This window comes from Lissotriton vulgaris, chromosome 3_1 (genome assembly GCF_964263255.1).
Source record: "Lissotriton vulgaris chromosome 3_1, aLisVul1.2, whole genome shotgun sequence".
NCBI lineage: Eukaryota > Metazoa > Chordata > Amphibia > Caudata > Salamandridae > Lissotriton > Lissotriton vulgaris.
In genome coordinates, this window is record NC_141689.1 from 1,915,548,576 (window position 1) to 1,915,576,388 (window position 27,813).

The 27,813-nt window shown below is 44.4% G+C and overlaps 1 protein-coding gene across 1 annotated transcript in view; it reads left to right on the top strand.

The window, feature by feature from the left end:
* TMA16 (translation machinery associated 16 homolog) overlaps positions 1 to 27,813 on the top strand; it is a 125,465-nt gene that overhangs the window by 89,398 nt on the left and 8,254 nt on the right. Inside the window, exon 6 of the mRNA XM_086962387.1 lies at positions 4,773 to 4,815. Within this exon, the coding sequence (XP_086818513.1) occupies positions 4,773 to 4,815 (43 nt within the window). The remainder of the gene's footprint in view (positions 1 to 4,772; positions 4,816 to 27,813) is intronic.

Below are 27,813 nucleotides of genomic sequence, written 5' to 3' on the forward strand. Positions count from 1 at the left end.
TTCCTGAGTTCCCTGGGCGGCTTCTCATTTGTCCTCTACCACGCTGATACTGCTGACATCGCAAAAGTAGGCAGTCAACACACCAATGTCCAATCTCCTTACAATAAGCACATTGATCAGAAGACAAAGTAGCTTGAGGGAAAGAGGTGCGTCAAGATGAAACATTGCACGTCTGCCTTTACCACCACCTTTATAAGATGGACCATAAACCTGAGCTAACATAACTTTTGTTTTTAAATTTTTTGCCTTTTTATCCTCCTTGCCTTTTTCTTCTAATTCCTGACTTTCATAGTACTGGGCCATAATCAAAAGAGAAACGGGGGAAGACGTAGTCCATGAACTCTCGCTGGCCTTTAGCAACTGGCTATTCCTAGCAACATGTTCCTGACTTATTTGTCGACAAACAGATTCTTGCCCGTGTCATCTGTCAATGACTGGCCATAAAGTCATGGAATGTCTCCTCAAAAGGTTTATCCGCTTTTTGCTTACAGAATGCTAACATAGTTCAATCTATCTTTTTAGGAGGTATAAGGGTTTTTAATTTAGTTATGATAGCCTTTGGAAGGTCTAATATCTCTTGTTGCGGTGTCTCTTTCTGCATCTTTTCTCTCTATTTCCTTCCAAATATCTCCAAAAGCGATATGATTGTCTAGTCTACGAATAGATCGCCACATATCTGGGGGTAAGATAAGCCAAAAAAAATTTCAATATCAGGCAAAGTTATAGTGCAAGTACTAATAGCTCCTTCAACTTCTTCATAAAAAGCAGCTGGATATTTCCGCGGGTCAGGCAAAGCAGCTTTAAGAGCCATGACATCTGCTCTACTCCAAGGAGCATAGACCGAATTGTAAACAAAATATTCATTCGCATCAGTCGAATCTTTACTGTCATCCGTTCCCGCACCCCTAGGAGGGACATACAAAGGTGCAGCTTCACACATTGGTTTCCCATGAACCACATTACCTTATCTGTCCCTGGATCTGCCTCCTGCGGCACTGGGGTGTGAACTGTTTGTTCAGGCATAGCAGCTATTTTTCTCTCCGCTCGCAAACGCAACGCATCAGTTCGTAGTTTAACCATGTGTCTAATTAAATCGGCCACCTGGGAAGGGAGAAAAAGACAGTCACTCAATCGTTTATGATCAATTTTTATATCAACAGGCTCTAATTCATTGGAATGTTTCCTGAAATTGTCAATTACTTCTCCAGTAAACGACAGTAAACAACTCTACAAAATATAACTGCTCTATCTCCGACCATTGCTGAATATTTACTATAATGTCCGGAGCAGAAGTGTCGCCACGAGCTGCCTTACGAGCAGCAGATCTGAGAGTGGCCGCACGGTCAGCGGTCAAAATGGAGCGAGTCTGTTGTTTAGGGTCTAATTCTGTCCCTTTCTGACCTGGGGGGAGATTTGTCATCATCAGAATCATCCTCGGGGGTAGAGTGAAAAGTATATGGAGGCAGAGATCGATCTAATAGAATTGAATCATCCTGAGGTTGATTAAGTAGAGGATAAAGGGGGCGCCGGACAGGGTATTAGCCATTTACCTGTAGACGATTCTCCCTATCCTTTTTCTCTTTTATTTCCTTCATTTCTTTATTTTTCATCTCCAGCGCTCTTGCATAAATATTTTTGCTCTGTTCTTTTTCTACTAGTGTTTGTTCTTTCCTCACTCTCTCATGCGATTCTTTCTCCCACATTCGTGCACAGTCAAACATATCTTGCCTACTTTTGCGCTTAAACCCACGCTGTTCCACATACTGAATTTTTCTAATATCAAATGACCCATATTGGCCATCGTAAATCAGGATCCTTTTTAGTGTGTTTATTCCATAGCGCAATATACATTATGGAAGAAATACAGTTTTTAATGTACATATACCTATTTGGTGTCCCCTCGGGGGGGAGCCGGCTGATTTTTTTCTAAATCCATATTGGTACCTCCAAGAAATCAACACATCCTTCAGAGCGTGGTTGAAACAGGCATGCCAAAAATATTATAGTAAAATATATTATTATAACAAAATAGTACTTCTCGCAAATATTGTATAGTTCAAGAATTCACAAATTAGAGAAAAATCTCCTCATTGCCGCCTATATAAATTGCAATTTATATATACCCAAACCAAACAAGAATCTTTGGTCAAACAAATCAAAAAGTGTCTCATATAACGACCTTACCAGACAAAAGTCTCCAGCCTCCAACTGCTAAGTTCTGAATCGACCTAATGGTCACTGCAAGATGAACGCCAAAATAAATCTCAGTTGGAGACCGGTATCCCCTTGAGGGTCAAATCGGAAAAGCACTTTGGTCTGCAAAGACAAGGGTCTCCTGTACATCCTTAGCGAGATTCTAAACCTCCGTCGAGAGCACTCCTTCGGGCATCCGAGTCACTAATGAGCCTCACGTGTCGGGCGCCAATTTGTGGGATGAGCCTTTCAGAGTCTCACCGGTTCGCCCTTCTTTGTGCTCTGGTCCTTTAGACAAAATAGAGATTGGCACGGAAGCTGTAATATTAAACAAATAGTTTATTAAACCTCATGAGTGGAAATACGTTGATACATAACCCTCAGGCAATGTATGAGGCAGCACATGGAGTACAGAAACCATGGTGCTTATATACTGTGATAGTTGCAGTGTAAGTTCAAAAAGAGGCACTACAAGTGTACACGCAAATGACTTTTCACATATAAGGGTACATGAGAATCACTTAGTCAATAGAGTGGGAAGAGTTACATAGTTGCTGACATCATTAAAAATAGCCTGACAGTTAAGTTTGCAACAGGTGCATTCCCGGAGCCAATAAAAGTCAAAGGGAATTTCCCTGGACTAACTATAAGGAGAATAGTTAGATATTCTGTATAGTACTATACTATAACACAAGCATATTATATAGACAAAAATATTTGCCAACAACTAAAATATAACGTTTATACGTTCTTTATTAAAAAACTGATTTGTTCTTCCTCCCTGTTAGACAGGGTGTAGTCCTTAACATAAGGAGCACAAAGACAGAATAAAATGTCAGAAAAACCAATCTTTTTCTGAAAGACAAAGGAAATACATATCTTCTCAATACAATAAAAATTCATTAAACATTCATCAATATAAAAAATGTATTACACTATACATACACAACAAATTTCACAAGAATAAAAAACACATTACTTAATTAAACAACAAACAGAAACCCCTCTTTTCAGTGGAACATTCGATATTAGTCCCAAATGATCAGATCCAAATAGCCTTATTCTTATATATCTGAGTATTCCAATGTCCACGATTGGCGTATTTATGGAAACCACTCGGCTTTACTTGGATTCTACATGTAAAAATGCGTCGACGCGTTTCGGTGTATTGGGCCTTGGATGTGTTCACACCTTCCTCAGGACAATAATTATTGGGCTCATCATCACAATATTTGGTCCAATCTATCTCTATATTGGTACTTAGTTGGGTAGGATCCTTGATCATGGGGACTCTCCTATTGAATCCCAGAGCAGGTTCAACACTCGTCCCTCTCTTCAGTCAACAAAAAAGGATTTTTTTCTTTTTTATATCCTTATGAACGCTCTTGTCGTTTATTAGGGCGCTATAGTAAGGCTTTTCCTAACATCACATTAGTTCCCTCCGAGGCTCGGATTATTAAAATATGTTGTGCCCTCGGATTCAGTAATCACTGTATCCACTGTATTCACCACGGTGTCCTTGGGTATATGTTTTCAAGTTGGGTTACCACAGTTCCTTTGAACTGGATATGTTCTTCAGAAATTGCACTTCTCGCATCACCATGGGGTCATCTAGTTCTGTCACAGCATTCCAGCAGCTACAGGCCTTTCTGAGCATGCACAGTGCTCTGGGTCAGTACTGAAGGAGTTAACTATATGGATGACTCAGACGAAATACAAGGGCAGGCAACAGTGAAGATGGAAATAGCACATGGCAAGCACATGGCTAACTAGAATGGCTAATGCAAAAACCACAGTTGATGGACAGAATGCAGAACTGTGGTTTTAACTAGAATGGCTGCCACAAACAAAATGACTTCAGCTCATGCTAACAGCGATCTCTGCTAGTTTCCACAATAGTAGTCCTACAGTAAATGAAGTGTACATAAAAATAACTATTTTGTCTATAGCTTCATGTGCATGACTATCCCAACAGTAGTGGATTCACAGACGAGAGTTCTCTCTAAATAGTACATGGTTAGTGTTGGGAAATATTGTTTCAGCAGTATTGTGCATAAATCTATCATATATCTATCAGTTTCTCTGTAAATATGTACTTTTCAAGAGGTTTAACAACGCCAATGAATCTTTCCTAACATCAAATTTAAAAAATCAATATTAAACATGTAGTCTGGCTAGAAACAATGTGTAATTCCATATTCATAAAAACAACCAGTCATCACAATTCCGCACAAACAACTGTGCAACTTCTTTACATGCAAAAATCAAAGAAGTATGTTTGGTTGTCATATTCATTTACATTTCATGGGCTAATACGTGTACATGTAGTTCCTTGTCTATATTCATCCTCCTAAGGATTTGTTAACCAAATGCTGTAGCAAAACAAAGCATTCTGAAACAGGTTAGTTTAATGTTTGTGTTGTTATCTCTGTGGACTAGCTCAGAACAAACATGAGACCAAACCATAGACCCTCTGAAAATAGTGATTCGTTAAAAAAAAATCCAAACAAGTTTTTAAATGTGTTGCTTTAGGTCAAGAGGCATTTTAAAACCATGCCTTTGTTCCCTTCTACTCATAGATATCCCTGACATTGTGAATGCCAAGAGTCTCAAAGTTTTCAGGTGAGTCTTTGCATGGACTGGTTCAGTTCGACATGGGGTAGTTTAAGGATTCTGTTTGCTTCTCTGTGTAATGTATTTTAAGTATTATATTTAGGATGATTCCTCCTGCGTTCTTTTGCACACTGCTACGTTTAAACCTAATTGCCAGTTGACACTCTTCAGTTGTTCATCTTGAAATGTTAATTTAATTAAAATGTTTAGCTATTTTCATAGTCTCCTTCATGCTGCATTAATGGTATAATGCGAGGTTACTTTCTCTTTCTTTTTCTGCCTCTTTCTTTTTTCTCTCTCGTTTGAAGGGGGGAGAGTACAGAGTTTACCACGCTCCTGTTAGAAACACCATCATAAAAAAAAATATTCTTGTTTAGGCCCGAATACAAGAGAATGGAATCAAGAGGGAAACATTGAAATAAAAAATAAACAGGCAAATTAATTGTCAGGGAACTATTGTTTCTTTAATAAATAAAGGCTAGGCTGCAGTAATCATTTTTAGGTCGAGCAGACCTACTCTCAATGCGTGAGCATTGAGAGTGTCTGCTTCAGACCTAATGTGGCCCGTATTTAGGAATGTGGACACAACTCAGACGCGCGCTTTTGCAGTCTCAGTTTTGACTGCGGGAGCGCGCGTCTGAGCCGCGCTTGCTCAGAGTAACTCACAGCCCCTACTCACACACAGACACAGCCAGCCCCCACCCCTCTGCATGCACGCACACACACACAGGCGCGCGCACACACACACACATACACACGCTGCCGCCCCCCCACCCCCCACCCCCCTGCATACACACAGACACACAAGCACGGAGCCCCACTCACCGGGACTTCTACTCCGCAGGACTCTTCCGGGGAGACAACGTGCCCAGTCAGGTCCCGCTCCGGGGCTGCTCACTCCGACGTCAATGGGCACAGGGACACCGACACTCCGCTCCTTGGCTTCCCAGGCGGACGCCGGCTGCACGCAGGGCTCTCCTCTCTCTGCACCGGAGCCATGCGCCAGCCACTGCAGCCTGCCTCCTGGGAAGCTCCGGTCGCGTGTCCGGCCCCGCCCCCGTCCCAACAAAGGTTGCCTGGCTTCCTGTTGAAGCCGGGCTGCGGCGGGCTAATGGGCTGTTGAGCCAGGTCCAGGCATTCCATTACAACCACTGAACAATATATATATTTTTAAGCTGAGCATCAAGCGATCACTGATAAATTGCTCCTCGGTGTACCAGTTTTTGCTTGCGTGCTCGGAGTGTCCCGAGACAATGTGCATGTAAAGTGAACCTGTCACCTTTATTTAGGCGTTTCTGCAAAAATTAATGGAACTGACACAAACTCCATTTCTCCGGTTTATGAAATAAAATATGCTGTTGAGTTGTTCTATATTTGCTTAGGGTCGTTTCTGAAGCTTTGGAATTTTGAAGTAAATCAGATTAGTTACATTGATTTTGTTTTTTGATATTATATTATTTATTGTATATTTATGCGAGGTTCTTAATGTAAGACTATAAAAAAAAAAGAGAATCTGTTCCCGAGAGAATACGTGTACTGCAGGAGTAGTTTCCCTTTGTTCTAAAGGTAACAGGCAAACTTTCATTTATGGTGTGGAGAAGAGAAGATATTGACAAAAGGTGTGTTTCTACAAAAAAATGCTTTTGAGTATTTACAATGGTGAATTTTTTTCGCTAAACCTCATGTTTAGTGTAGTTTAGTTTGTTATACATCAGAATGTCATTATTTTATTTTCGATACGTCATTTATGGTTCTTTATTCATTACCCACATTATTTTGAATTGAGCTTATTTTTACATTGATCCAAGGATTAATCAATTTTTAAAGGTAAACAGGTTGTAAAGTTTTGTGTGCGTGTGCAAGAGTGCATTCAGTGACCTTTGGTGCGGTCAGAGGAAGAAAGGCGCAAGTGTGTTGTGACCGGAGTCAGACCGGCACAAAGGGTTCTCGTGACAAACTCCTTTGTAGCGGTTTGTTCGCGTCCGTCTTGTATTTCACGTTGTGCATTTCCTCATACATTCTGTACTTTCTACGTTTCCTTGTTCAGCATCACAATTCGGTTCTGCTAAACCAATGAAACAAAGTGATTTCAGCGGCTGTGCAGATTGAAGAAAGGAGTGTCACTCCCGAGAGAACCACTTCCCCATCCTAGAGGTCGCAGTCCCATTCCACCAGGGACACCCACACTTTTGTTCTTTAGGAAACAACTAAAACATTTATTTTGGGAGTTCGTCTTCATTGCGCCCGTCTGAGGTCTTCCCGGGGCGCTCGAGCTCCTAAGAAACCTGGTGATGAACTGTGCCTGTCCGGATACTCGGGGAGGTGTGGGGGTCGCCATGGTGAATTCTTCCATATTCACAGACTCACGAGGCACAGGGGCCTCTTGCTTCGAGATAGCGGATCTCCGAGGCTTTTGGGGGGCCTCCTGACGACATGGAGATACAATCCTTCGGAAAGTAAGCCTACCAGAGGACTCCGCCTCACAAAGAGGGCCACTTTTCCAGTCCCGGGTTTCATTTGATAAACTAATGGATTCTGGGAGTTGTAGTTTGTAGTAACTTCGTTTACTCCGCTGAAAAAATGATTTGCCAGAGAAAATCCCAATGCTAGAACACTGCCTTTGGTTACTTGTGGAGTCATCACTAATGTCACAAGGAGGAAAGGCATGGATGTCACTCTGAGGCAGGCGCAAGCAAAGTTTCAATGAGGGTACAGTGCAACTAGTTTTCACAGGCTGAACCCTTACATTATGAAAGAACCCTAGAAGACTCCATATCACCGACACGCAATGCTCCTGGGCAATATTTTCATGTAACAACAAGTTGCATTGTGGGAGCTGTAGGCTGGGTTTCCTTCAATCTAACTAATTGACCCTGCATGCCTAAACTGCACCCTTTCTGCTCAGCTTACAGGACTAGCAAATAGCAGTCCCCTCGAGCCAGTACTGCTTGAGACTATAAAATGAAATAAAAACAGCGCCCACGGCAAATTCGCCGACACACACAGACAAGTAAAATGCATGCACACACAACGACTTGTCACACACAGGCAATTATAAATACATACAGTCATACAAATGCTAACATGCAACTCACACCATGCACAGTTACCCCAATACGCACACACACACAAGCACAAACCCACACGTTCATGCAGTTCCATTCATTACTGTTACATATATGACCGCACAAGCACTCACGCACATATGAGCTAATTCAGACATGTACAGATATAAAAAAATAAAGCAAAGACAGACAGATACATGTAACAATTGACATAACGTGCACAAAAGCACTCACGCACAGACAACAAACGGAGACACAAACAGAGAAAACACAAAATACAGACATATGATTCCATAGATAAACAGCAACGGTTGCTGTTTATCTATGCTGCAACACACACATGCACCCGCAAGCAGACACGCAGCACACCTACACTACAGCACATCACAAAGTGTGTTATATTATGGCATGCTCTGAGCGTGTTTTTATAGTACATTTCCACCCCAGCATCAATCTGTGCAACCATTCAACAACAACTGGTTCAAATATGTTCTCTCAATGTTTCAAACTTTATTACAAATGTCACAAAAAAGATGTTAATATTTCACTACTGTTCTTGGATTTTCGTCACAATAAAATACACTGAACATAATCTTCACAAAAGTTATTTACAAAAGTTTAAGCTATTGCCATTATAAATTAAAATCTCTTTTATTTAAGTATTAATTATTTAATAAAAATTAAAAGCCATTGTAATTTGTAATATTAATACCGCTAAGTCACGTAAATACAAAACATGTTGCATTACAAATGCTATAGGTGTCACATTTGCGAAAGTTATAACTATTGGCATTGTAAATGACAAAGCTATTAATTTAGCTATTTTCAAAATCAACACATGAAATAAAAAAAATTGGCATTTACAAGACCAATAGCTCAAACTTTCCTAATGCGAGACCTATTGCATTGCAAATGCTTGTTCTTTTATGTGACACCTGATTGTGTCAGCCAATTTGAATTGTTCTATTGTAGCCTGTAATAATAGACCTGCTCACCCAACAGCATGAATGTAGTTCAGTTAACATGTGTAACCAATCTCTGGATGTACATTTAATTAGCAATGTCTTTTTAGATGACTCAATATCAGTTAATCGTGTGATTTATTATAATTGTTTTTTCCAGCTGCACACAGATGGTTTGGCAAATAACAAATTGAACCCACCTGAGCAATGAATTGCAGCTTCTTTGCACTGTATGGAATTGACCTATTTATGACGCAAAAAACGACAGAAGCACCTAAATGCTTGATTAAAGATGAGTTTTTTAAATGGTCAGAGTCTGCACCACTAAAAAATAAGCAGTGGAGGGTACGTGTATTGAGAACCTTTGTAATGAATACAGAAGGTTGTGTTGGGGCACTGTGCACGGGGCAGAGGCTTGCCTCACTGATGCAGGCAGTGCTCAGAAATATCTTTTGACAAAGTCCTCTTAAGAAGACAATGCGTTCTTAGTCCATTTGTCACTGCCAGAAGACATTACAGCTAGTAATAGGGAAATATAAAGTGCACCTTTGACATATATCCCTGAACAACTCCCAAAGGGTCAAACTTTCTTAAGGACTCTTGTACATCTTGAGTGTATTGTATATGTGTACCATGTTGTGTTCTAAATGCATTGTTGGACTAGCCTGTTCAGCATCTTAAGGAAACGTTATGATAGTCTTGACAATCGAAGAAAATGGAGTAAACAGAAGTCAATATATTAAGATCCTGCTTTGAATGTTAGAAAAGTCAAAGAAACTTCAGTGAGAGGAACAATCCGCTTGTCAGGAGTGGCCGTTAACTCTGAATTTTGCAAGTGCCTTCACTCTGTAGTTCTTAGTTTACATCCCTATCCCCATCAGCACTGGGCACTATGGTAACTAAGCCACAAGACCACAGAACCCCAAATACACCCAGCAACCAACTACAATCACATCCAAGCCCAGGTTTGTGCATCCCCAGGTGCTCCCACTCTAATGACCCCAACCTTAAGTGCAAACAGTCCAGAGTGCCCAGACTTTTATAAGTAAAGAACATTTATATATACTGCATTAAACAAAAGCGCTTTTGCAATCAAGGTGCATTTTTCGGACCCCACCCTATAAGGCTTTTGACCTAATTACCCCACCAAGACCACCTTGATTGCAGCATCTGATGACATTCAGATGCCTCCTCGACCTAGGCAGATCAGCTGCCCTCATCTTCCTCGACTTCTCTGCAGGCTTCGACTCTGTCTCCCACCACACCCTCATCACCAGACTCCTCCACATAGGCATCTAGGGCAAGGCACTTGCCTGGCTCTCCTCCTTCCTCTATGGCTGAACACAGAGGATCCACTACCACTCATCTCCACACCCAAAGACCACCTTTGCAGCATCCCCCAGTTCTCCTCCCTCAGATTAACCTCTTCAGCATCTACATAGCCCCTCTGACGAACATCGCCCGCACCCACAGACTCAACATCTTCTGCTACTCAGACGACACCCAGCTCATCCTATCCTTCACAGAAGACGCAGACATTACAAGAATCGACTTGCACTCCACTATGACTGACATTGCCACCTGGATGAGGACCAACTGCCTGAAACTCAACTCGGACAAGACAGAGGTTGTCATCTTCGGCATCAAGCCCTCACCCTGGGAAAACACCTGGTGGCCCTCTGCTCTCGGGCCTGCACCAACCCCTACCGGCCACACTTACAACCTCAGAATCATTCTGGACACCCAACTTACCATGAAGCAACAGATCAATGCCATCTACTTTGCCTGCTTCCACACCCTCAGCATGCTTTCCACGATCTTCTAATGGATCCGCACCTCAACCAGGAAGATAGTCACCCAAGCCCTCATCTCCAGCCGAATCAACTGCGGCAACGCACTCAATGCCGGAACCACCAAGCAGCTCCTGAATGGACTTCAAACGATCCAGAAGCACATGATTAGGATGCTCTACGACAACTTTGATGACCAAGACCACTTCACTGACCCAGCACCCTCCACCAGTGACGCCACCCAGCAGACCCTCCTCACCTGGACCCCTGTCACCACAGAAGACATTGCAAAGACTATGAAAAGCATCCACTCCAGAGCACCCACTGTCCCTTGCCCGCCATACATCTTCCACAGGGCCGCCTCGGCCATTGCACCAGAACTACGACGGACAATGAACTGCACCCTCGAAACAGGCCCGTTCCCCGACGACTAGAAATGCGCTAAAGTCAAACCCCTCCTCAAAAAGCCCTCCGCAAATCCGACTGACCTCAAGAACTACATGCCCATCTTTCTCCTCCCCTTCGCCACCAAAGTCATCGAGAAAATCTTCAACAACCGGCTTACGCAATTCATAGAAACAAACAACATCCTCGACTCATCTCAATCTGGATTCCACAGTAACCACAGCACCGAAACCGCCCTCATAGTCGCCGCTGACGACATCCGCATCCTCCTCGATCAAGGCTACACTGCAGCCCTCATACTACAAGACCTCAGCACCGTCTCCTACCGCACACTAGCCGCCAGACTCCACGACGCCGGCATCCAGGGAATTGCCTTAAACTGGATTTGTTCTTTTCTCTGTGTCAGAACACAAGGAATACGACTCCAGCCCTTCCTCACTGAACTCACAGAGATCAGATGTGGAGTATCCCAAGGATCCTCCCTCAGCCCTACGCACTTCAACATCTACATGGTCCCCCCTTGCCACCATAGTCAGAAAACACAGACTCAGCATGGTATCCTATGCCGACGGCTCCCAGCTCATCCTCTCCCTCACCAAGGAACCCAACATTACCAGGCACAGTTTCCAGGAAGGAATGAAGAGCGTTGCATCCTGGATGAGCAGCAGCTGCCTGAAGCTCAAACAGGAAAAAACAGAAATCCCCATCCTCAGATCCACCCCCTCCGCATGGAAAGGCACCTGGTGGCCCCACACCCTCGAAAACCCACCCACTCCCACGGACCTCAGCATCATACTCTACTCCTCACTCACCATGAACTGCCAGATCAACGCTGTGTCCTCTACATGCTTCTAAACTCTCTGCATACTCCACAAGACCTTCACAAGGACACCTCCTGACTCCAGAAAGATTGTCACCCACACACTCATCATCATAAGCTGGCTGGACTACGGAAATGCTCTCTGCGCCGTAAGAAAGAAATCACTCCTTTGCTAACTCCAGACCGTCCAGAAAGCCACAGCCAGACTCGTCCTCAGCATCCCAGGACATGACCACATCACCCAGCACCTCTGCGACCTCTACAGGCTCCCCGTTGGAAAGAAAGTAACATTCAAACTGTTCACACACGCCTACAAAGCCCTCCATAACACCGGACCCTAATACTTAAATGACCGAATCTCCTTCCGCGCCCCCAAGAGAAACCTCTGCGTGAGTAGTGTGCCCTATAAATCCCTGATTGATTAATTGATTGAGAACTCTGCAGCAAGACTCATCCTCGACCTTCCCAGAAGAGTTAGCATCACCCCACACCTCAGGGCCCTCCATTAGCTCCCATTTCAGAAGAGATGCCCCTTCAAACTCCTCACGCACTCCTAGAAAGGCCTCCACAAAACTAGGCCCTCCTACATCAACTATCACCCGACATTCCACCAACTGACCAGAGAACTCTGATCCTCCACAATCGCCTTAGCCCACATCCCTTGCATCTGTTGCAACAGCTGTGGAGTTAGCTCCTTCTCCTGTCTCGCCCCATAGTCCTGGAACAACCTTCCCCTCCACCTGGGCCCTCCCCATCTCGGAAGGACTTCAGGAAACAACTCTAGACCTGGCTTTTCCGCCACCACGTCTCGGACCGAGGCTCGCACAACGACCAAGCGCCTTGAGACCCCAAAGGATGACAAGCCGTGCTCTTCAAGACCCACTGATTGATTGATTGATTTATTGTTGCTTCGGACTGCCGTTATCATTAGTGCAGCTAGTGTACCTACAATGCGGTCCAAGAGTGTTACTGGCTCATAACAACCCACTTATTGGTAGCAGTGTTTTTAGTCCCTTACTGTTTTTATTTGATGCATTTACACTTTTATAAGTCTCACGTTTACTGTGGATCAGGAGCTACAGAAGAAGTGTTTTTGTTTGTCTGAACTGTGGATGTGAATTAACCACATTCCAGAATCGCCTAAGGTGCATAACAACTTGTCTATCATTGCTAATACTTCCCGCATTTAAAATCCTCCCTCCCATTACCTGTGTACGCTGCCAGACACAAGGCAGCTTTATGTTGTTTTTAAATTGTACTCCCAGTAGAAACGTCATGAACTAACTCACTTGTATTATACAATATACAATTCATTACTCTGACATATCTTCCAAGAGCAATGCACCATTCAACTGTGAAGTTTTAAGAATCACTTTGCCTAAGCTTATTGGTTCTCAGATGTTGCATTTCTTCCTTTTCCTTGCAGGTAATCCCTGCAAATTATGAATCCAACAAGGAACACACACCGGCTTATTGCAAACAAATGTAATAAGGGCTTATGCTTTCAATACACCTTATATGACACAAACTTTGCACATGCATGAGAGGACATTGCAGACACATTTTATTACCTCCTACTCAATGACAGACTATTTATACTGCCTGTTAGAACTGGGGGTCTCTAGTTGGCAGAGGTAGGTACCACTGTCCAAATAGGGACCCTTGCTTCTAGTCAGGGTAAGGAGGAAACACTCTTAGATAACCTCTGCTCACCCTCTGTGTAGCTTGGCACGAGCAGGCAAGTCTTATCAAAGGCAATGTGTAAAGTATTTGTACCAACACTCACAGTAACACAGTGAAAACACCACAAACTGACTCCACAACAGTTTAGAAAAATTAAGGTATTTAATCTAAACTACACAAGACGAAAACGACAAAAATCCAACATACACAGTTCAAGATTATGGTTGCAAAAGAGTTCTTAAGGTTGCGTTACAATAAACCACAGTTGCGTGAAAAGTTCACAGTTGTGCCACGTTTAGCCAACAGTACCTTTAAATGCGACAAAGTTCCAAAACAGAAGCTGGTGCGGTGGAAAGCAAGCGATGCGTCACTCCTGAGACCTTGGGGAGGCGATGCGACGACCCCCCCTGGATGTAGCGGGCGTGTTGCAACGAATCCGGCCTGTATGGGGAGGGAGGCGATACCTTGTATGGATTCCGGTACGGAGGTTCCGTAAAGAAAAAGCTCGCGAAGGCACAATGCCATGATTTTTGGGGCATCGACGATCTCTGGGGCGACGATGAGCGGTCCAGCTGCGTTCTTCCTCTTGCAGCTCCTCGATGCGATGGCTCTGCGACGATTCTCGCAGCCACATGATGCGGTCCGCAAGCAAGCGGTGCAGTGATCTTACCCAGCGACGACAGGTTCTGCAACGATGTTCGCAGCAATGGTAATCTTCCCGCAAACGAAGAATGCGACGTCTCTTGCAGCGCTGCGACGATCTCGACTTCCGTAGCGGCGGGAATTTCCTCGCACTGTTGGGGATGCGCTCCGCAAGCGAGTGATGCGATAAAATTTACAGAAAGTTCCTTAAAGCTTGGTTTCCAACTTCCCAACACATGTACAACTTCCAGAGGCACCACAACTGGCCCAAGCACTCTGGGAAGGACAGACCTTTTGTTCCTGAGACTTTCCAACAGGGAGCCAGCTCTTCTCAGGCCCTTGGAGATTCCTTCAAGCAAGGGGACACAGCACAAAGCAATGTCCTTTCCCTCTCCTTGGCAGCAAAGCAACAGCAGGTCAGTCCAGCAAAGCAACAGCAGGACAGTCTTCCTTCTTCAGTTTCTGCTTTCTCCTCGGCAGAGGTTCCTTCTTGATTCTAGGATGATCTAATTTTCTGTAGTCTGGGGTCCTGTACTTATACCCCTAGAGATCTTTGTTCCCTTTGTGCAGGAGGGCTCTGAGCCCGGTCTGAACCAGTTCTGGGTGTTCCTTGAGCACTTTGTTTTCCTGGCCTCTCCTTTCCTTTCTGGAAGAGGGGCAGGGTCGTCAGCCGCCCAGCAGGCGGTGGAGCCAGCATTGTGGGAGGCAGGCACAGCCCTGTTCAGGAACAGCCCTATTCAGGCCCAGGTGCAATCCCCTCCCACCACTCAAGATGCAGATGCAGTCATTCAGCCTAGGGATGACTCAGCCATCCTCCTGGGTGCTCCCAGCCTCTGTCACTCTCAAACCAGACAGTCAATTCACAAACAGGCCAAGGCACACAGAAGGGTCAGACAAGAGAACAGCAACTTTCTAAAAGGGCTGTTCTCAAACACAGGATTTTAAAACAACCTTTCCTAAAAGATGTTATTAAATTCTGAGTCCAGGGATACCAAACTTTTATGTCCTAGCTTGCTCCTATGGGAAGATATGCTGGTAGCCACTGTAGCCAGCATTCCCCATGATAGCCTATGGGGCAAGATAGGCTTACAATAGTGAAAAACGAAAATGGCTGTAAGTCACTACCAGAGCATGTCACCTGCACTAGTACATGCTCTACCTTTCTCATACACTGCACCCTGCCCAAGGGGGTACCTTGGGCTTTCCATAGGGGTGACCAATGTGTACAGAAAAGGAGGAGTTAGGCCTGGTCAGTGGGGACACTGACCAGGAGGACATGGCACTTCACAGACTGCACACAGGCACTGCGGTGGCAGGCCTGAGAGACCATGTTAGGGCTACTCATGTGGGTGGCACAATCAGTGCTGCAGGCCCACTAGTAGCATCTGTCATCACCAGCCCTGGCACACTCAGTGCACTTTACTAGGGACTTCGTGGTGAGACAAATATGCCAATCATGAATAACAAATCACAATAATTATTTACCCAGGGAGCACTTGCACTTTGACACTGAACAGTAGTGGCAAAGTGACCAAAGCATCTAAACCAGCAGAAACGAAATCGCGCACAGCATCAAAAATACAGGAGGTTGAGGCAAAAAGATAGGGGGGAAACCACGCCAAGGATGCCAGGTCTAACACTGCCACAAATATTTCTTCTCCCCCATGATCACCCAAATACCGCCCACATATCCCATCCCAATCATGCACCTGTCTCAGAAACAACAGCACCCAGTCTACGTGCTTTGACATTGGAACAGGGAAGACAAAAATCCAGACGCACTGAATAATGATATTTCGAGACACACTTAAGTTCCTTATATTCATGTTGCCTTTTGCTACACTAATCATTGTTTTCTACCTTTCTTCGTTACAATTGAAATTTTCGTAGTCTTGCTGCAAAATTGTGCACAAGTAACATTTGACTAACACAAAATGCATCTGTAGATGCTTCTTGTCACGCCAAGGTGTGGACTTGTAGATAAAACCAACCAGTTTTTTTTGGACTCAATACCATACTTTTCATTGTGTGCAATAGCAGAAAACCCTCTACTCCTGAAAACCTTTTTCCTACCTTACCATGTGCTTGAACTGGTAAGCTGTTCAGTATAAGAAAAATAATGTGATGACAGCTAGAGTGCTATTTTGTGGTAAGCAAAGGAAAGACGCTTTGCTTTTTCTTTCGCCCACTGTATTACATTTATATTGAACAATAGCAGTCGATCTACCCATATCTTTTCATTGAAACAAATTAGATCAACACGCATTATTACCAGCCGTCCATCATTAACGGATAAAATGTTGCCATGTAGCCAATTTGTATAAAACCAATAACCCACTCAAATTGGTTACTTCTCGCTTGGTGTACTATTTACTGGTTGCAAAATACTAGTCATACTTTGTGACCAGTAAATATTTTTCAGAACCGACCTATGTACAAATAGTTCAGAAAATTCAGATTTGGAGTGGGTCGTAATCCGACTTCACTCATTAATATTTATGAAGTAGAGCACAATTTGGTTCTCAGTCACATTGGAGGCCTTTAGAGAGATGGTAGCCTGCTGGCTGAGGTCAGCATACCATCATGTATTTAATTGTTTTTTAATGAAGTAAAAAAATGTTTTTAATGCTGCCGATGTCCCTTAAGGAAACTGGGATGTGTTTAAAATAAAAATAAAATGTTACTGTTTGAGAGTGGGCAGTGGTTCCGTAACCACTGTCTAATCCCCAACACACTTTTTGTTTTAATTCACAAAGTTGAAGGGTTCCATGAATCAAACCTTCCTTGTTGTCAGTGGGTTACCACCCCAAGTTGAAAGTCTGTAAAATGTATAGGTTTTGCAACTGGATTTCGGTTTGATATCAATTTGGTACATGGAAGGTATGTCAACAACATGCCCCATCCAGACACTGATAGGCAATCCATTTAAAATCCCATTTTAGGAGTCGAGGAAACACTTACAGACTCCCAAAATTGCATTAAATAGCTAGAAACATTTTAACGTTTGCAAATGCCAAATCTGAATATTTTCAAGATGCTTTGTAGATATGTCCCAGAGTTAATGATTTGTGCCGCCCTTGAGTTTGTTAAAAGAACTTTGACACTCTAGCACAATATATATATATTTTTTTGCCACATGCTCTCTCAGCTGCCTCAAAACGTTTATATGCAACCCTTCTGGCTTATACCCTTCTTCAGGTTTAGGTGAATTCTAAAAACACATAAACCAATCTCAATGACACTGTAAAAGGGTAGTCTGCTTCAGAATGCCTTCTATCTCAGGGACACTTGAAGCTGTCCACCTATCATTTTCTTGACACAGCCAGCTACACAGACTTAATGTGGAAAGGTAGCAGGCTGGATTTGGAACTAGAGTATATGATCTGAGGCATATTTGCAAGCCAATACTTCTGCAGTGCATGCCGGAAAGCATATGTACTGTATATACTGAGAGCGGCAAAAAAAAAACCCAAAAGAAATGGCCACTGCTTTTTTTGGAAAAGGCAGCTGCCGAAATACCTAAAAGTAGTTACTACCGTAATTATTTGATGTAGATACCATTATCCTCCTTCTTTGAAAATTACAAACTAAAGCAATTTAATAGGCTCTTGTGTAAGCGGTCAGCTGACCCATTTGGTAATAAGGTTAAGGAGATGTAGCTCGCACCTTCATGCCCACACTGTGTGTATGACAATCAGCAAGTCATTTGAATGTTCCTGGTTACAAAGTGTTAAGTCAGAAAAGGGAGGGAAAGACATGCCATGCCACTCTAGATATGCAACTCTAAGGTTCCCTGTTAATTCCTCATTCTCCAACAGTGAGCATTTCAACCTTCAGGAGCCTAGGTAAGTGGGGAACTTCTCTGCAATTTACTTCTCGAAACGTATTACTCTACTGTCAGAGACGTGGACAGCAAACTTGGTGCTTCACCCAGACTTTACTGCTGAGGAGGTGAATAGGTAGTGAATCCGGTAACATACAGAGCAGTTGGGGAGACTCAAGGAAAAATTAATGGCATTCGCCCCATACCTCTGAGAATGCCTTGCTGGGATTTCTCAGCCACCATCTCCGCACACTGCCTAGACTTCGCATCCATCCCCACAGTCTGCTCCAATAAGTCCATCCACCTCTATGGTGCAGTTGAAGTCCCTCTACATCAGGATGCTCCACTAGAATTCCCAAGCTGCAGTCTGAGGACCTAGAACATCTAAAGCCTGTCATTCTTGTCTGGGTGGCTAAACACGCTGATGAGCCTCACTTGCTCTCTTGACCACCAGCCATCCAGTACCAGAAATGTGCCATCAACCTGCTCTGTAACTATCTCAGCTATGGTATGCAACCCCCTGATCAGAATAATGAGGGCTTGCAGTAATTTCTCTGGACCAAAAAGATAAGACGTGCAGCCATTGACCTTCAAGTTGGCTGTATGACTGGCCATAGGAATCATACATTCTTGCAGAAAGGAGATGTTTTAGTTCTGGCCTGCTAGGAGGCGCAATATGCCGATTTTTCTAACCTGGTTCTTCAAGCTTCTGACATTCAGATTCAATAAAGATATACCAGTTATCTCAAAGCTAGTCATCGGTGTTTGTCTAAAAATCTATGGGAGACTGGGTTGGTGATACTTCACTGGATGCTTTGGGCCACCTGTAGGTCTTCTTCCTCTTTAGCTTTCTTGAGAGACTGGCCTCTGGGACCTCCTGGAATATGATTTCTTCCCCAGTCAGTCCTATCACTGGTATCCTATTAATCTCCAGGTGATGTTGCTTCAGTTACTTCTGAAGTTTCCTTTCCCATTTTGTTGTGGCGCCTCCATGTGTTCCATGTCCTCTTCTCCGGAGTTGATTATGTTACTTCCTTTGTTTAACTTGTCCTATTTCTTCTGTTCCTTGGTTGAGACTTCTTTTTTGGAGTTCTTGGATTTGGCTGTTGAATGGGAGTTTAGTGTCAGATGGGCTTTCACCTTCTCGCTAGACCTATTGCGCTTCCTCTCTTCTTCCTTCTTGCACTTAATGTGAAAATTCTGGCCTCTCATCAGACTCTACTCCTCTGGTAGCCCTTCCTTGTCACTGCTGTCCTTTGGCTCCTCTTTCTTCTTCCCTCCCTCCTCTCTTTCCTGCCCTCTCCTTTCTTTAATCTGCTGTTTGGCTGATTTCTCCTGCATTGCATCAGCTTCCGGCTCCAGCTCTAGTTCTTCTGGGCTTCCGGGGTTGGTGGTGCCCGGTAATCGGTGGCTCCGTGTAGGTAGGCTCTCATCCTGCAACATAGTCTTAGACGGATTTAAACACTCTTGTGCTTGGGCTTGCCACAGATGTTTTTGTTGTTTCCGCCTTCTCAAGCTCAGCTTGTGATGGTGGTGTTTTCTTCAAAGCTGGTTTCAGTGATTCGTCCATCCAGGTTGACTTGATCTTCTTTACTGCGTCTTCTCTTGATGGCTTCAAGAGAGGGTCCAACCTCGCAATGGCTGCAGGGTGGAGCTGGGGTCTGGTTGTTTTTGTGGCTGGGGTTTCTGAAGCAGGTGCTACATAGTTCTTCTTTCTTGATGACTTGGGGCATTAGTAGCAATGTACCTAGTGTGACCAAGATCACAGTCAGTGACTGGGGAGAAGATCGCACATACTTAAGTATAGATACAATTTCAAATGTCTTTATCAACATATATCATCAAGTTCCGGGTGCTCAAGAAGGACGAAGAGACGCCATATCTTCCTCTGCTAATTCACAAAATAAAAATCTTTGAGCACTCCAAAATAAATCAACGCTGAGTTTGTTGTATCAACAGTCTTATTCCTTTCAGTGCGTTTCTCAATCCACTGCCTAAAAGTGTTTTGTCTTTGCTGCAGATTTGCAGTGGACTTCCTCAGGGCTACAATGACAAACATACATCTTTGGAAAAAGTTCCTAGATAGGGTGTGGTTAGAGAGCTACCTCCCGGGTCACACTGACCCTATCTCCATATGTACAGAGACATTTTGGCGTGATCTATCAAGACAGAAAAGTACTTGTTACTTATTGTGCTTGAACAGTATGAGGCACAAGTGACGTAGACCAAACTTATTACCCCAGACAATTCAAGTTTAGATCCAACCAAGAAGTGTTTGAGGTTACAAATTACATGAACAATAGAACCAATTTGTCATCAGTGGTTCCACTCGCAGTCAATGGAATAAACTCCTTTCAAGTTCTGTCCTCTCTGCCACGCGAAATACCCGCACACCGACTCACAAGAGGTGTGCAATTTGTGTTTGTCACCTGACCACAGAGAATACCACTGCGACGCGTGCCAAACTTTCCTCTTTAAAAAGACTCTTCGCGATCGTCGGGCCCGATATGCAACATGCAGAGACAACAAGCAGGTTCCATTCTGGACCTCTTCGGACCTCAATCGGATGAGAAGGAAGGCGACAAGCCAATCGGAGCTGATGAGGAACATGGAGGAATCTTCGTTTCCGAAAACAGCTCTGATTAGGATGAAGATATCCCGCCAGGACAACGGACCGTGAGTGCAGTCCCTACCTCACCCCACCTTCCACTTCCATCCAAGAAAAAGACTCCAGACCAACCTGCGACCTTGGGCCCCGGTGGGCGCCGAGAACAAGTTTCCGAAGCCCCACCTTCGGGCTCCGCATCGAAGCATAGTAAAAAAAACTTTCTGGCTCGGAAAAACCCCATTCCAAATCAGGCACTGAGCCAAAGACTTCAGAGACAAAGAAAAAGTCTGCTACCAAACATCCTCCATTGGCACGAAACAAACTTTGGATCCGGAAACTCTGGCCAAGAAACCATCAGCTCCGAAGCATTCGGAGCCAAAACACACGGAGACGCCAATGTCACCTAAAAAGCATGTTTTCAGTGATCCGCACAACAAACCGGATCTGAAACCTAAGATTCTGGTTATACACCCAAAGACTGGACAGATCACCACTAAAGTGACTTTAAAGAGAGGTGCTACTACTGAAGAGGAATACCACATACCATTGAAGTAGAGAACTATCGGGACCAATCCTTCCCCTACTCCTCTTCCTCTTCCTTCACTTTCTCCACCCCAGACTATACCTGTGCCTAATTCACCTGAGCACTCACCACCACACACACCTGACAATCAAGGTGATGGGGATAATAATGATGACGATCAGCCTGGAGACGTGTGGGATGACTATAATACTGATTCTCCCACTGACAATGACCCAGACATATATCCTACCAGGCCCTCTCCACCAGATGATAGTGTAGAATTTGTTGATTTGTGAAGTAGTGCTGTTTTTTACCATTGGGTCCCGCTACCCATAGAATCCCTTGACGAGGACTTCCTTTTCGAGACACTACACAACACAAAAAAGTCTACACACATGTTGCCCATGTTGAAAGACATGACCAGCCATGTAGACAAAATTTTTAAGGATCCTGTTAGAGCATGTATCCTTACCCCGAGGGTAGATAAAAAATACAAGCCTGCCCCATCATATCCAGTCTACATAAAGGGTCAACTACCATTAGATTCACTAGTAGTTTCTAATACATATAAAAGGGCAAACTCCCAGACTGCTGGAGAACCACCACCACCACCAGATAAGGAGTCTAAACTACTTGATGCTTCAGGGAAAAGGATAACCTCCCAGGCTGCTAACTTCTGGCGTATTTCTAATACACAGGCATTGCTAGCATGCTATGACCATGCACATTGGGATGAAATGGAGCAACTCATCCAGTTTCTTCCTCAAGACAACAAATCAAAAGCGCAAAACCTGGTTTATGTAGGACAGTTAATTTCTAATAACCAAATTAGATGCTCCCCAGATGCTGCTGATACATCTGCCAGAGCTGTAAACACCAGTGTTCTTTTAAGACACGCCTGGCTTCGCATATCAGGGTTAAACCGGAGGTTCAAACTTCATATTAAACACACCCTTTGACAAGGAACACCCTTTTTGGCCGGTGGTAGACACTTAATTGGATAAAATGAAGAAGGATACTGAAGTGGCTAGATCCATGGGAGCCCTTCAGTCTCCACAAGGGCGTGGTTCGTTTTGTTGCTCCTTTTAGCAGGATGCAAAAATACTTCCTCCAACACTGCGTCCACCTATAAGGGCAATAACCAGCCCTCAGGTTCCAAGGGTTTCTTTCGAGGCAATTATAGAGGAAGCCACAGAACGGGCAGTGGTAGAGGTTCCAATACATGTGCCTCGCCATCCAATACAAAACAGTGACTTGCCCATAGTTCCCCCCCAATCACTTAACACCTGTAGGGGAACAACTGTCACAATTTCTACCAAAGTGGCAGCCCATAACAACAGACAAAAATGGGTTCTACAAATTATCCATTCCGGTTACTGCCTGGAGTTCATCAACACTCCTCCAAACATTACCCCAAAACCGTACAGACTTTCACCGGATCAACTAGACCTTCTCTAACAAGAAGTGCAGTCCCTGTTACTAAAACAAGCCATAAATCCCGTACCACCCTAACCTAAAGGGTCGGCCGTGTACTCCTTTTACTCCCTAATTCCAAAAAAGGATGTCACTCTCAGACCCATATTGGATCATAGAGAACTCAATCTTTACATACAGTCAGACCACTTCCACATGGTAACACTGCAACAAATACTGCCTCTTTTGCAAAATGACAATTTTCTTTCTACTCTAGATTTAAAGGACGCCTACTTTCATATTCCAATACATCCCGCTCACCGCAAATTTCTCAGCTTTGTGGTAGCAGGTCAACACTACCAATTCAAAGTGCTCTCATTCGGAGTCACCACTGCCCCCCGAATCTTCACAAAATGTCTGGCGGTCGTAGTTGCGCATCTCAGAAGACACAGCATGCATGTCTTCCCTATCTGGACGACTGGCTCATCTAAGCCAGCACATATCATCAATGTCGCAAGCACACTTCATTAACCATTCAACTGCTTCAACAGCTAGAGTTCTCAGTCAGTGTGCTAAAAACACATCTTCAGCCAAACAAAGTTCAGGATTACCTATGAGCCACTCAAAAGGCTCTAGCGTATCTCAATGCAGCCAGAATTCGAAACATTCAGACGCTCATACTCAAATTTCAACCCACTCAGTCACTTTTGGCTCAAGTGTTTATGCAACTGCTGGGAATTATGGCATCTTGCATCATGATCGTTTCCCTCACCGGGTTACACATGCGCCCACTTCAAGAGTATTTAGCCAGTCCGTGGAACCAGTCTCAAGGTCTATTAACCGATCTAGTGTTGGTAAGCGGCCGTACGCCTTGCTCTCTGCAATGGTGGAACACACAAAACCTATCAAGATGGCGGCTGTTCGTAGACCTGATTCCACAGACCTGTTAACAGCGGATGCATTCCTTACTGGCTGGGGAGCTCATCTTCAACAACACACAGTGCAAGGGCAGTTGGAGCCTAAAGCAAAGGTTGCTTCGTATCAGTCATTTAGAACTCATTGAAATAGTTCTAGCACTCCCAGCCTTTCAAGATCACCTCTCTGGCAAAGCTGTAGTAGTCCGAACCGACAACATGACAGCTATGTATTACATACAGAAGCTGGAGGGAACACATTCTCGCCAGCTGTCCCACTAAGCCCAAAACATCTGGAGGTGGGCAATACCTCACAACATTTATCTCTTAGCAGAACATCTCCCAGGCGTCAACAATCAGAATGCTTATCTCAGCAGGCAAAGCTTTCAGATACACAAGTGGGAACTTCACCCTCAAGTTCTCCACCCATACTTCCAAACCTGGGCAGTTCCTCACATAGACCTGTTCGCAACACCTGAAAACGCAAAATGCCAAAGCTTCGCCTCCAGGTATCCACACCTGTTATCCAAATGCAATTCTCTATGGATGAACCTGTCAGCGATATTTCCGTACGCTTTTCCTCCTGTTCCACTCTTCTATCAGTGGTTCGGAAACTCAGGCAAAAATCACTTCCGTTAATACTAGTAGCTCCAACATGGGCACGTCAGCGCTGGTTCACAACCCTGTTGGAACTCTCTCTGGTGCCACATGTTTCGGAATTCTACGAAATCTTCGACCCATTTAAAAAAAATTTGACCATCAGACCCGCCAAGTGGTGGTACAATCAGCAATTCTATTGCGGCTGGACTACGCTAGCTCCTTACTGTTGGGAACTAACGTAGCCGAGAAAGTTAGATTACAGAGAGTCCAAAACGCTGCCGCGAGAGCCCTAACAGGTCTACCCCGGCACAAAGCGGTTTCCCCTACACTGGCTCCCAGTTGAAAAGAGGATCCTCTTTAAATCCTTATGCCTTGCTTTCAAAATTCTGAAACTCGCCTCCCCCCCCCGATGTTATGTCCACTCCTCTCCACCTACCTCCCTCGACGCACCCTTCGGTCGGAGGGTCAGAACCTGGTCACTATCCCCCGCATCAAGCTAAGTCGAATGGGCGGTCGCTCATTTGGATACTTAGCTGCCAAACTCTGGAATGGACTCCCAGCCCAGATCCGGGAGATGAACGACCTTTTATCCTTCAGGAAAGCCATCAAAACCTACCTTTTTAATTAGTTATGTTATGTGCACTTCAGGACAACCCCCCTCTAATTTACATCTTCAGCTGTCCTCTGGACATTGGCATCTAGCGCTGGGACACCCCTTGGCTGGGGCAGCCGTGCGCTATACAAACACCTTTAACATAACATAACATAACATAACATAACACCAAAAATTACATTCAACTCTAAGCCCCCTCACACAGAGCAATGGAGAAATCAAACACCCAGATCCCAAACAGCTGAACCTTGCAACCTGGCTCCTGAAGTCGTAGTTTGGTTATCGCAACCTTCCACCAGACTGTATCAACATTATTAGAGAGGCCAGAAAGCCTGCCACAAGGGCCTGCTACACAGCCAAATGGAGAGTTTTGTTATCTAGCACTTAGAAAACGCCAGAATAGCTATTAGGCCGCAGTCAAGTGTGCTAAGGGTCTGTTTTCCTCGGAGCGCATTGCACTACCCAGCAACAACTCTATGGAAATCTTTTCGATCGACCAGAGTTTCTTAAAGCCGTGTGCAGAACACAAGTGTTCACACCTTTTGCTCTGCTGGACACTCTGGCCATTCTTAAATCACTTAAATCTGGGTCCCAAACAGATCCTTGTCTGGCTAGACAGTTTGCAGCAGTGGCGGAGGTTGTTAACCCCGAAGTAAATTATATCATCAATTTGTCTTTGCAATCCGCCACAGTACCCAAAGTGTGGAAGCAGGCTAAATTACTTCCGCTGCTCAAGAAACTCTTGTCTAACCCTGACATTTTGGCAAGCTATCGACCAATCTCACTCCTTCCAGCAGTGGCTAAGGTATGCGAGAAGGCAGTCCATAAAGAGCTGTCAGTGTTTGTGGAAACGTCTGGTGCCCTGCGCCCGGCTCAATCCGGTTTCAGGGCCTCGTACAGCTCAGGACTGCTTTGGTCGAGTTGACGGAGGCAATTAGGGAATGCCGTGACTCTGGCGGCAGTGCGGCCCTGGTTTTACTCGACCTCTCTGCCGCATTTGATACGGTTCCCCACCGTCATCTACTGGCCCGTCTGTCCGCCATTGGAATTGCAGGCCAGGTGTGGAACTGCATTGAATCCTTTTTGACTAATAGAACTCAGCAAGTGTGGTTGACACCTTTTTCATCTACCCCTAGAAGTATAACTACGAGTGTTCCACAGGGCTCAACACTGAGCCCATTACTATTCAAAATTTATGTGACACCATTGATTTATTTGGCAGAAGGGCTGGGCGCTAAAATCATAGCTTACGCCGATGATACCCAGCTGCTCTTCACCTGGAAAAAAGAGGAGGTATCTCTTGACGCCGCAAAAATTGCCTCACAGAGATTTTTAAATGGTTAGCGCAGGCACAACTCAAATGTAACGAGGGTAAGACTGAGTTTCTCCTCTATGTTTCTTTCTTGTAGAACTTTAGGGACGACCTGTGGCCCGAGGGATTCCCTATACCAAAAACCATGGGTAGCCCAGCTAATCATTTGGGAATATTGTTTGGCGAGGACCTTAGATTACCCACTCGGAATAATAAACTGGCGGGAGTGTGCTTTGGCACCCTGAAACTCCTTAAGACATTTTTGCAGCTACTACCGAAAGCAGCTAAAGAAATTGTAACCCGCGCTCTTATGCTCTCATGGCTGGATTATGCTAATTCTCTTTATATTGGCCTTCCCTGTTACCAGCTAAAAAAGCTTCAGATCATCCAGAATGCGGCCGCCAGAATGCTCTTGGGTATTCCGGGTAGATCCAGTATTAAGCATCTTCTGCGGGATCTGCACTAGCTCCCGGTTGACCAATGCATTCTGTTCAAGGCACTGACTATTGCCCATTCTGCTCTCTACGAAACTTGACCTCTATACCTCCGGAAGCTCTTCGAGTTCTATGTCCCATCGAGACAATTGAGGTCCTGGTGACAATGCCTGGCGGCTGTTCCTCCCTACCGCCTCACCAGAATGGAAGGTTGCCCCCTTCGGTAAAGGCAGCTTTGGCCTGGAACAGCCTGCCTTTTGGGCTCAGGTGCATCCACGATCTTAGGGGTTCAAAAAGCAGTTACAAACGTGTCTTTTTTTTAGTTCTCCAGTTGCGTCTTTCACCTCTGCGTTCCCCTGCCTAGGTTTTCGCGCCGGGACACTTCCGAGTAGCCGTGTGCATTATAAATGCTGGCTAACATACCATAACATCTATTGCAATAACAATCAAATCAACCCTTTTGATGCTTCCATACAGAACATACTGTGCTACCTATTGCATTTGCAGCAGTCTGCTTTGGCCTATACATTCATCAGGCTGCATCTTGCTGCCATAGCAGCTTACCTTCAAAATAAGCAACATTTATTGCTATTTTGAGTGCCTGTCATCAAAGCATTCATGGAAGTGCTAAAAAGGGTAATACCACCAAGACTTTCGCCTGCCCCAGTGTGGAATCTTAACATAGTCCTCTCAAGGTTAATGGGTCCACCATTTGAACCCATGCACAAATGTGAACTACAGTTCTTTACTTGGAAAACAGCTTTCCATATTGCAATCACTTCATTGAGGTGAGTGGGTGAACTACAGGCACTAACCATAGAAGAACCCTTTTTCCAGTTGCATAAAGATAGTCATTCTGCGTACCAACCCTAAATTCTTACCTAAGGTTGTATCTGCATTTCACATCAATCAGTCGGTTGAATTGCCTGTATTCTTCCCTCAACCTGACTCTGTTGCAGAACGAGCTTTACATACCTTAGATGTCAGAAGAGATCTTTGTATTACACTGAAAGAACAAAATCATTTCGTAAAACGAAACAACTCAGTAGCTTTTGCACCACATCACAAAGGCAATCCTATCTCCAAATCAGGAATTGCTAGGTGGACTGTTAAGTGTATTTAGATTTGTTATCAAAAAGCCAAAAGGACTCTCACAGTACCCCTAGAGCACATTCCACTTGTAAGTTAGCGGCTTCTATGGCTTTCTTGTGGAATAGCCCTATTACTGATATCTTCAAAGCAGCAACATGGTCTACACCACACACATTCACCAAACACTATTGGTAGATGTGTTAGCAAGACATCAAGCTAATGTTGGTCAAGCAGTACTTAAAACTCTATTTCAGACACCTCCAACAGTTACAGGATAGCCACAGCTGCGGGGAGAAAGCTGTATAGTC